We start from the raw sequence: 9,599 nt of genomic DNA, 5'->3' as shown, positions 1-9,599 counted from the left end.
GTATAATTCATGTAGGCATTGAAGTGGGGGTTAGAAAAACAATGCAAACATTTGGTGGATGGTAGCCTCTTAGTTGAAAGCAGTATTATTTTAGGAAACAGAAGCAGACTCTTTGCCCACCCTTGTAAAAAAAGGCTACTTTATAGTGTTGGCTTCCAGTGGTGGCACGGGTCGGCTTTTGGGGCACGGGAGGTAGCTGCAAAGAAGAGCCTACAGAAATCAGAAAAGAGGGCGTGCTCCAAATGCATTTATTCTAAGATCAGCCAATTAGTGCCTAAGTTATGAAAATACTATTCATGTTTTAACTTTCAAAATAAAAATGTTTTCCTCCACATTTTAATCATCCTCGTCCTCTTCATCACCCTCAACATCTTCCTCCCCTTCCTCTTCCTCAGCTGCATCTAACGCTTCTTCCCTTGCAGCCTTGAAAGCCAGTTCCTCTTCCAGAGTGGGGTCTCTTGTCTCAGTGATTTCTGGCCCACTGGGATATTCTGCTTGCACTGGCGGAGGCAGTGCAGGAGTGTGGTTCTCAGGACTGTATTTGTGACCCCAGCCAAAGTAGATGTTATCAAATTTCCTGAGAAAAAAAAGTGAAAGATCACACATTCTCCTCCCGACAAAACATCAGTAGAGATATTGTCAGGCTTCCTTACTCTGCTGTGCAAAAAGTCCCGGTGGCGCAGATATCCTATAACAGAAGTATTTAAAAGACGGCACCTCTTTTCAACTGCTGTAACTGTTGATTAATGTATCTTCCACTTAAAATTCTCCAAATGCTCAAATGATGCAGGCTGTACTCTGCCACTGCACCATATTGCAATACAACTCCAACTCCACAGTGGTAACATAGGGCCGTTTCCTACACCAACTCCAGTGCCCTTTTAAAAGCACAGAGAAGTAACGACTGTACCATGTGTAGTGGAAACAAACGAACATGAGAACCACAGAATGGAGCTGTTTTTGTAAAAAGTACGACAGACTGAAGAATATAGGTTTCAAATCAAGGGTTTCCCTGCCCACGGCAGGGGGGTTGGAACTAGATGATCTTTGAGGTTCCTTCCAACCCAAACCATTCTATGATTCTACGATTCTATGACTGGGTCCAAATATTAACTGGACATTTACATCCATTAACTTTATACTAGTATTTCCAATGATTATTAATTTTCAGTCTTGAATACATATTTCCTGTTGCTATGAACATTTAAGTGGTTTTCTCCACCAGTCTCTGGAATAGTTAGAATTCAGCCAATGAATTAATAATAAAGCAACTTAGACTTCACTAGCCAGGTATTGATGTTTAACATACACGGTCTGTGTTGTAACCACATCAGCTCGCTACTCACATGCCAGATGCAAAGGCATATGCTCCAGGCCATCGGTTAGACTGGAGGATTGCAACAGCGTATTGTGGGATCAGGTTTGTAGAAGGCTGAGCTGTCCAAGCAGGGATGTTTTGAATTCCTAGAGGCAGCCAAACACACACAATCTATGAATAAATTGACTTACGAGCCTCTACAAAAGATTTAAGACTGAGCTACAAGACGTTCACAGAATTCAAGCAATGGTTATATTAAGTTGCACGTTAGAAAAGCCAGAAGTCAGAAACAATAAATGTAAGTGCTGTATTTAAACAGAGGGTTTGGATGTATGGGTAGGGAGCACAGGAATGCTAACAGAGCCATGTTCAGAAAAGATCATGCTCCTGAAATGCAGTAGCACTCACTGCTGTTTCTTTAGTCAAGGACAGTTTATCACTTATGAATATATTATATAGTTATATTTCACCTCGATCAAAGAATGGAGAGTAGGAAAATAATTTACTGTTGATGTAATCTAATACTCAGGTTCCCATATTCCCATGCTTTGCTGAAGTAATATGCTACAGGATCTAAATTCTTATTTGTATATCTATACATGTGTGCATATATATATATATTGACTTATTTACCTGTGCACAAACACTTTTTTTTTGTCTAAAAAGATGACGGAAAAATAGCTGAATGTATTTAATGTAGTGAGCTGTCTTGAACTTGCAGGAGCCTGACAAGTCTGAGGTATTTTTTTGCTTTATTCTCAACAAGACTGTTAACTAGTAAAGCCAATTATTTCAGTTTTAATGTCAGTACTGTTAACCATTTTGCTTTTGATCAATTTTGTAGAAGAATGTGCTTACCCTACAGGGGCAAACTACAGTGCTCCATGAAGAGTCAAGAGTCCTATAACTTCAAATATTTACTGCCTAAATGCCAACATTCCTAGTGGGTCTCTATCAAAGGCTTCATATTCCATGAAGAATACCTTCATCTTCTGAGAGTGGAGTGAGAATAGGAGGTCCTATTTCTTGCTGTAGTTCATCTGAGTCCTCTACTTTCTCCTCCTCTTCATTTTCTTCTTCCTCTGAGTTTTGAAAAGGATTAAGCCAAACACAGCGACCCTATGATTGATATGGAAAAATAATAAATACATGTAACAATCACTGAAAGAATGTAAGCAGTTGGAACAATTGGCTCAGGCACACACACACAGTTAAGGGGAGGATGGGAAGAAAAGAAGCATATACATTCCATAATTGGTATATTGTTGGCAGAATATTGTATCCTCTTGGCAGAGTGTTCCGTATGTCTCTCATTCCTCCCTCATCCCTGTTTACTGTTTCAGAGTAACCTTGTACCTCTGTCATCAGCTTTTTGTTATTTTGTAGTCTTCATTTCCTTGCCAATTTGGTTTACATCCTTGCTAGATTACCAGTTCCTGCAAACTGAGAGGCCTAACTTATGGATTTTGCCCCTTCCCTTCAAAGTCTGCCTTGTTATTTAGCTACCAGAGGAACATAACAAATTAAGATTCTAATGCATATAGATTTTATTTTTACAACTATTGTTTTGTTAGTCATAATTTTAAACCTTATTTTCTACCATTTGCTGTTACTTTACACTAGCATTCTTGAATTGGTAGACTGGCCAGCAAGTCATCCAGCAATGATCACCAAATTAGTCCTACATCTTTCCAGGACTAGCCTGGTATCACAAGCTTCTAAGCTTTTTCATTTTCATGGTTGATAGCAGAAAGTATGCAACAAAAAGTAAAGCAGAAGAAAACACCAAGTAAATTCTATTTAGCATTTAATCATAAGTTATCTACATTTTCGCATCCTACTGAAGAAAAGAGAATTTAAAACATTTTTGTCAAGTAAAGACTTCAAAAGAGAAAACCTAATATAGATGATGGGCAGAAATTGTTGTTACATATCAAGGCCTAAGTCCATACAGCTATCTAAAGAACATACCACTGAAAAAAAGTACTAAACCTAGAAGATTCCTAAATATATATATTAAAAATATATGCTATATGTAAATATATGCAACATATTTACATATTACATACTGTATCAAATATATTTTCTGTAGAAAAACATTTGAGTCCAATACCATTTCTGGTGAAGAGTTCAAATGTGCAGGTGAGGAGTTTCATGTTCATTCTGAAACTCTACAAGTCCTACAGTGTGAGTGGTATCCAAGGTCCATGTGAACTGTGCCAGAACGTACCTGCTTTAGAATACTCTGTCTATGGTGCACCCATGTGGAGAGAGAATCCAACATTTCAGCCACAGAAAGAGGCTGAAAATCAGGGTTTTCTTCACATGCATCTCCTCCTCCTCCTTGCTCTTCCTCATCATCTCTTTCTTCCTCTGCAAGCTGGTAAAATCCAATGGGGGAGATCTGGGTTCCTGCTGAGATCCGAGCTATCTGTGCACGCAGATAATTGGCCTCATTTCCAGGAAAGGGAGGGAAGCTCACAACAGGAGCATCCAGCCTACCAGTGAAGAACTTCTTGATTTTCCTGGCACAGACAATCTGGGCTGGCGTCACTGGAGGCAACTTCACCCACGGTTTGCCTGGTTCATTGCAGACAAAGTAGGCATATTTATTAGCCCCAGTCCCATTTGCCTCTTTTGGGATAACAGGCTGGGGCTTATAGGTGGACTTTGGTGGTTCATCTTCTTTTTCTTTCTCCTCATCTTCATCTTCGACCTCAGCCGTCTCTTTCTCTCCTTCCTCAATAACTTCCTCTTCCATTTCTTCCTCCTCTTCCCCCTCATGGTACTGTACTTCAGCTACAATATAGTTTTTCTCCAGGCCCAAAATTTTACCCCAGAAGCGACAGGTCTGGATTGGCTGAACACTAACTAGTTTTTTAAGGGCAAGGAATATGTGATAGGATTCATCTTTGCTCAAGCCAATTCCAGCCTGTTCAAAATAAAAGGCTGTTTCCATCACATTAGGTAGAGGGGTCTCTTCCTAGGAAAGAAGATCTGGAGTTAGAGCTGAAGAGTAGTATAATTTGAAAAATTAAACATGTTATCCACTGAACAGGATACTTCACTTCACTGTAGTACCACTCGTTCTCTCAGAGCGCTCTGCAGACATTCATTCACTCTATCTTCCACTACCAGTTAGAAAAATTAAAAATGCCATTTTATGGGTAAAGAAGGGAACAGAGATGAGCTGCAGCTTTTAGAACACAGGATTTCAAAATTCAAACTCACTCTTCACTACTGTAAAATAAGGAAAGCCAGAATTCTTACACAGGATCTACAAAGGACTTCAGTGCTAGGGCATGTCAGCGATACAAGAGGCCCTGATGCCCACAAGCAGCGTCGCTCTGTTTCCTTGTGTTTGTGGCAGACACGTTTGGGGAAAATATAACACATATTTTACGTATTTAGACATCAGCAATATTTCTCTGGAGTGAATGTTGTTCTCTTGAACACCTTGGCATAAAGCTCCCTAGATTTTTTAAAATACGGGCCCCTGCTCTGACTGAAGTCAGATACAGTCTCTCATAGTGTTCTGGTTGAGAAACTGGTAACTGCTGGCCTGGATAGGCACACCCTCCTTTGGGTTAAAAACTGGCTGGATGGCCGGGCCCAAAGAGTGGTGGTAAATGGGGCTAAATACAGCTGGAGGCCGGTCACCAGTGGGGTTCCCCAGGGCTCAGTGCTGGGTCCGGTTCTGTTTAACATCTTTATGAATGACCTGGATGAGGGGATTGAATGTACCCTCAGTAAATTTGCGGACGACACCAAGCTGGGAGGCTGTGTCGATCTGCTCGAGGGTAGGGAGGCCCTTCAGAGGGATTTGAACAGACTGGATCGTTGGGCTGAGGCCAATGGCATGAGCTTTAATAAGGCCAAGTGCAGAGTCCTTCACTTGGGGTATAAAAACCCCAAGCATCGCTATAGGCTCGGGGAAGAGTGGCTGGAGAGCTGCCTGGCGGAGAAGGACCTGGGGGTGTTGGTTGACTACCGGCTTGATATGAGCCAGCAGTGTGCCCAGGTGGCCAAAAAAGCCAATGGGATACTGGCGTGTATCAAGAACAGTGTGACCAGCAGGAGCAGGGAAGTGATCCTGCCCCTGTACTCGGCACTGGTGAGGCCGCACCTGGAATATTGTGTCCAGTTTTGGGCCCCTCGCTTTAAGAGAGATATTGAGCTCCTGGAGCGAGTCCAAAGAAGGGTGACTAAACTGGTCAAGGGGCTGGAAAATAAAACTTATGAGGAGCGGCTGAGGGAATTGGGGCTGTTTAGCCTGGAGAAGAGGAGGCTGAGGGGAGACCTGATTACAGCCTACAAATACTTGAGAAGGGATGGTGGGGAGGTGGGGGAAGGGCTCTTTACATTAGTGATGGGTGACAGAACAAGAGGAAATGGGTATAAGCTTAGTCAGGGGAGATTCAGGTTGGATGTTAGGAAGTATTTCTTCTCTGAAAGGGTTGTCAGCCACTGGAATAGGCTGCCCAGGGAGGTGGTTGAGTCCCCATCCCTGGATGTGTTTAAGAATAGGGTGGATGATCTACTTAGGGATATGGTTTAATGGGGATTAGGGACGGTTGGACTGGATGATCTCTAAGGTCTTTTCCAACCTAGAAATCTATGAAATCTATGAAATGAAAGTCCACAATAAGACTCCAGCTGGCTTCACTGGAAGCAGAACTAGGCCAGTAACGAAGATCTCATTAAGCATTTCCATTGGCTTTATCACCCTTCTCTCATTTCATGAGGGTAAGGGATTATATCACACAGACAAAGATATCAGAAGTTGTATATGGCACCGTAGAGAATTTGGAAGAAGTGGTTCTGGTTTTGTATGGAATTTCTTTGGCCCTGCCAGGTTTCTTACATCAAAGCAAGATAGACAGGAGTATGAAAAATTCAGAATTCCTTTCTGAAATACCCTACTTCTTTCCATTTTTACCATCTTTTACTGTAAGATAAGTAATAGGCTATGGAAAAGATGAAAGATTCCTCTGTTGTTAGTATTTGTATTCTGCAATGGCAATTCTTTTTAATATATACTGGTAGCTTTATCTGAAAATCAACATCTTGTTGATAAGTTTCCCTTGGTTATTATAAGGATTCTCTTAATTTCTCGTTGGGTCCAAATGCTTCTGCATATAAGCAGCTGAATACTGAAAAAATCTCCTGTTTTAATAAGTGGCTTTTCAATTCTAGTAGTTCTTCATTATAACTGTATTTTTTTTAGTTGGAGAAGGACAGATTGAAACCACAGCTGGAACTGGAAAGATCACAAAATTCTTCACTCTCTATTTTACAGTAGCAGCTGTGCACAATATTCTGGAACTGGTGTCCAGAATTATGGTTGCTTTAGATAAAGAAACGTCACTTTTAAATAAAGAAATTTGGATGCAATATTTCTTGGTGAACTGGCATATGGGAGATATTGTAAACTTTACTTTCTGTTCCTTATCTCTAGAACATCTACAATTTTAAAGGCTTGGGATATTAGATTTACTACAGGAAAAAAATCCCATCTAAGTAGCCAGGTGGGTTTTCTTCTTCATAACTAGGCATGGCACCAACTCAGCTATGAAGAGGGTACATGGTACTGTGGCTGCAATTATTTATACAATCGTGAGAGGCAACACTACAAGGGAGATCACAAATTCCTCCTTTCCCTTGCCGCCATCCTCCCACCCATCCCCTGGTACATATGATATCTATTTTTCTCTGATAATAACTCACTATCTCTGCTTCCAGTTCTTCATCTCCTTCTTCATTTGTCTTGAGGAACAAAGCTTTACGCTTTTCTGCAGCTTCAAATGTTGGAAGAATCTCATGTTCATCTCGAAGAGTGTCCATTTTTTTCTGAAACTGAGCCCACTTCACATCCTTGCTGATATTCTCAATTATGTCTACTGCATTTGGGGGCTGTTCATCCAAGATCTTTGTTAGCATATTAGCAAGATGATCGTATCTGTCATATAAATGTAAATATTATTGGCCTACTATACAAAAGTCTTAGAATTATGTTTTTAGTATCAAAAGTAGAAGCTAATCACCTGGAGCTTTGGAGAAATTGTTGGAATAGTTAGGTGAAAGGGGATCATGGAGTATTACGGGAAATTAGACTTGAAACTAGCCTGATTATAACATACTTTGGAGTAGTCCCACCTTTCATTTTTGGAATATACCTGTCCTGGTTTCAGCTGGGACAGAGTTAGCTCTTTTTAGGAGCCAGAAGAGCTCTGTGTTTTAGTTTTAGTCTGGGACTCGTTATGAGAAGAATGTTGATAGCGCACTGATGTTTATAGTTGGCACTGAGACCTCAAGGACTTTTCAAGCTTCCCGTGTTTTTGCCAATGTGCAGGAGCACAACAGGATAGGGGGGAGCATGGCCGGGACAGGGAGTCCACAACTCCCCTTATGATTTGTACTTAGGCTTAGGATTAAGGGCCAAATTGGCCAACGAAGTATTTCATATCATGCAATGTCATGCCCAGTATAAAAGCGAGGGAAAGAAGGGCTTTTGCTTTTCCAGAGGCTCTCACTCTCAGACTCTTGGAGTACTATCTCTGTCTTGCTCTCTTTTGGGGCCCCTCACTCGTCTGGGATTGCGGTGTCAGGAGTTACTTGTTTCAGGGTTGTTAGTCTGGGCCGGGCCGGGCATTGGTCATCGAGTGGTGAGCAATTACACTGTGCATCATTTGTTTGTACATATTATTATCATTATACATATGTACATATTCATATATTAGTAGTAGTAGTATTAAATTGTTCTTATCTCAACCCACAGGTCTCTTTCCCTTTTCCTCTTTAATTCCCTTCCCCATCCCCAGGGGGGTGAGGGAGGGTGAGCGAGCGGCTGTGTGGTGTTTAGTTGCTGGCCAGTCTAAACCACAACAATACCACACCTGCCTCAGGAGCTGAAGCTGAATTTAAAGTTGCTCTTAATCAACTCAATTTCCCTTTGAACTCTATAATTCCCTTAGGAATTTTGATTCTGAAAGATGTTGGACACATGCAAGTATCACACAGCATTGAATTATCGCATTTATAACATATTCTTCCATTATATATATATACCCCCTGGTATCTTTCCACTGCTTAACATAACTTTTTACCCTTTTACTGATGCTACTTTTCTCTCCACTCATACTTCCTACCCCTTTCAATTATGTCCCTTTTCCAGACTTACAAGTTCAGGCCAGATGTTGTGCTGCTCTTCAGTAAATAGGCTTTTGCATTCTGAATTGCCAGCATTCTGGATTTGGGATCTGGCATCTGATCATCATATGGACTGTATCCTCCTGGCTGATAGAGACCATAACCTGGTTCGTGTGGCTGATAGGGGCCATGTTCGTAGGCTTGATAGGAATCTTGTCCTGCTGCGTGAGTCTGATGGGCACTTTTTTGTTCTTGTGCCTGGGATGGGTCTAGTCCTAGTGCGTATGGCTGATACATGCTTTGCCGTGCCTCCGGTGCCTGGCCAGAGCCTTGTCCCAGCGCGTACCGCTGGCTGATATTTATTTCTGGCACCTGGAGCTTGTGAGAGGCTTGTTCTGCTCCTCGTGGATGACAGAGGTGTCGAATCAGGGTCTGTGATTGATACGGTGCTTGTCCTGGTGCACGAGTCTGGCCAACGCTTCCTCCTTGGTCTGGTGCTTGGTGGGGTCTCGCTCAGGTGCGCGCGGCTGATGAACGCTCCTTCTCAGCCCCTGAGGCTCACCAGACCCTTGCCTCACCCCCTGGGAAGCCGGTCCCGCTTCTGACTGCTCAGGCTGAAGAGAGTCTCGTTCAGGCTCCAAGTCCTCAGAGGTCGGCGGCCCGGGGCCCCGGTGAGGCGGGTGGGAAGCGCACGGCTCGGGCCGCTCGGCGCTGTGTCCGGGGCCACAAACGCTCCTCGAGTCCTGGCTCCTGCGCTTCCCGCGGGACGGCCTGGCGCGGGGGCTCCTCGGGAGCGCCCCGCGGGCCGGGCCGGTTGCTGCGGCCGTCCCTCAGCCGCCGCCGGCTCCGCCCGTCGCGCAGCAACGCCGGCCGCTCCCGGGGCAGCGCGTCGCCGAGGGAAACCGGCCGCCGTTGCTCGGGACGCCCGGCGGGGCGGTGGCGGAAGGGGCGGGCCCGCGGCGGGTTTTCCGTCGGGACTCGGCACTGCTGCCCCGTTGAACGCCGCGCTCGGCGGGGGGAAGGAGCGTCTCCCGCCGCTGGGGCTCCGGGGGGAGGTCATTGAAACCGTCGGTGGAGCCTCGAGCGTCGGGGCCGGCGGTTGAAACCGCTGAAGGCGCCGCTCGGTCGGCGG

The 9,599-nt window shown here is 43.9% G+C and overlaps 1 protein-coding gene across 1 annotated transcript; it reads right to left on the bottom strand.

Moving 5' to 3' along the window:
• Positions 1 to 336: 336 nt before the first annotated feature.
• LOC104376940 (radial spoke head protein 4 homolog A) lies at positions 337 to 8,764 on the bottom strand. The gene is made up of 6 exons (XM_086612180.1): positions 8,499 to 8,764; positions 7,046 to 7,277; positions 3,549 to 4,301; positions 2,302 to 2,437; positions 1,347 to 1,464; positions 337 to 577 (listed from the first exon to the last, which is right to left on the bottom strand). Exons 1-6 carry the CDS (start codon positions 8,762 to 8,764, stop codon positions 337 to 339), a joined length of 1,746 nt encoding a protein of 581 aa, XP_086468306.1.
• Positions 8,765 to 9,599: the final 835 nt, after the last annotated feature.

The sequence above is a fragment of the Tauraco erythrolophus genome, chromosome 5, assembly GCF_009769465.1.
Source record: "Tauraco erythrolophus isolate bTauEry1 chromosome 5, bTauEry1.pri, whole genome shotgun sequence".
In the NCBI taxonomy this organism is placed as follows: domain Eukaryota; kingdom Metazoa; phylum Chordata; class Aves; order Musophagiformes; family Musophagidae; genus Tauraco; species Tauraco erythrolophus.
This window is presented reverse-complemented; position numbering and strand designations above follow the sequence as displayed.

Coding starts and splice junctions, on each gene's coding strand:
- LOC104376940 (XM_086612180.1), bottom strand. CDS start 8,764: ATGTATCAGCCATACGCACTAGGACTAGACCCATCCCAGGCACAAGAA. Junction 2,438..3,548: donor GACAGAGTATTCTAAAGCAG/GTACGTTCTGGC, acceptor TATCAATCATAG/GGTCGCTGTGTTTGGCTTAA. Junction 1,465..2,301: donor TCCACTCTCAGAAGATGAAG/GTATTCTTCATG, acceptor GGCTGCCTCTAG/GAATTCAAAACATCCCTGCT.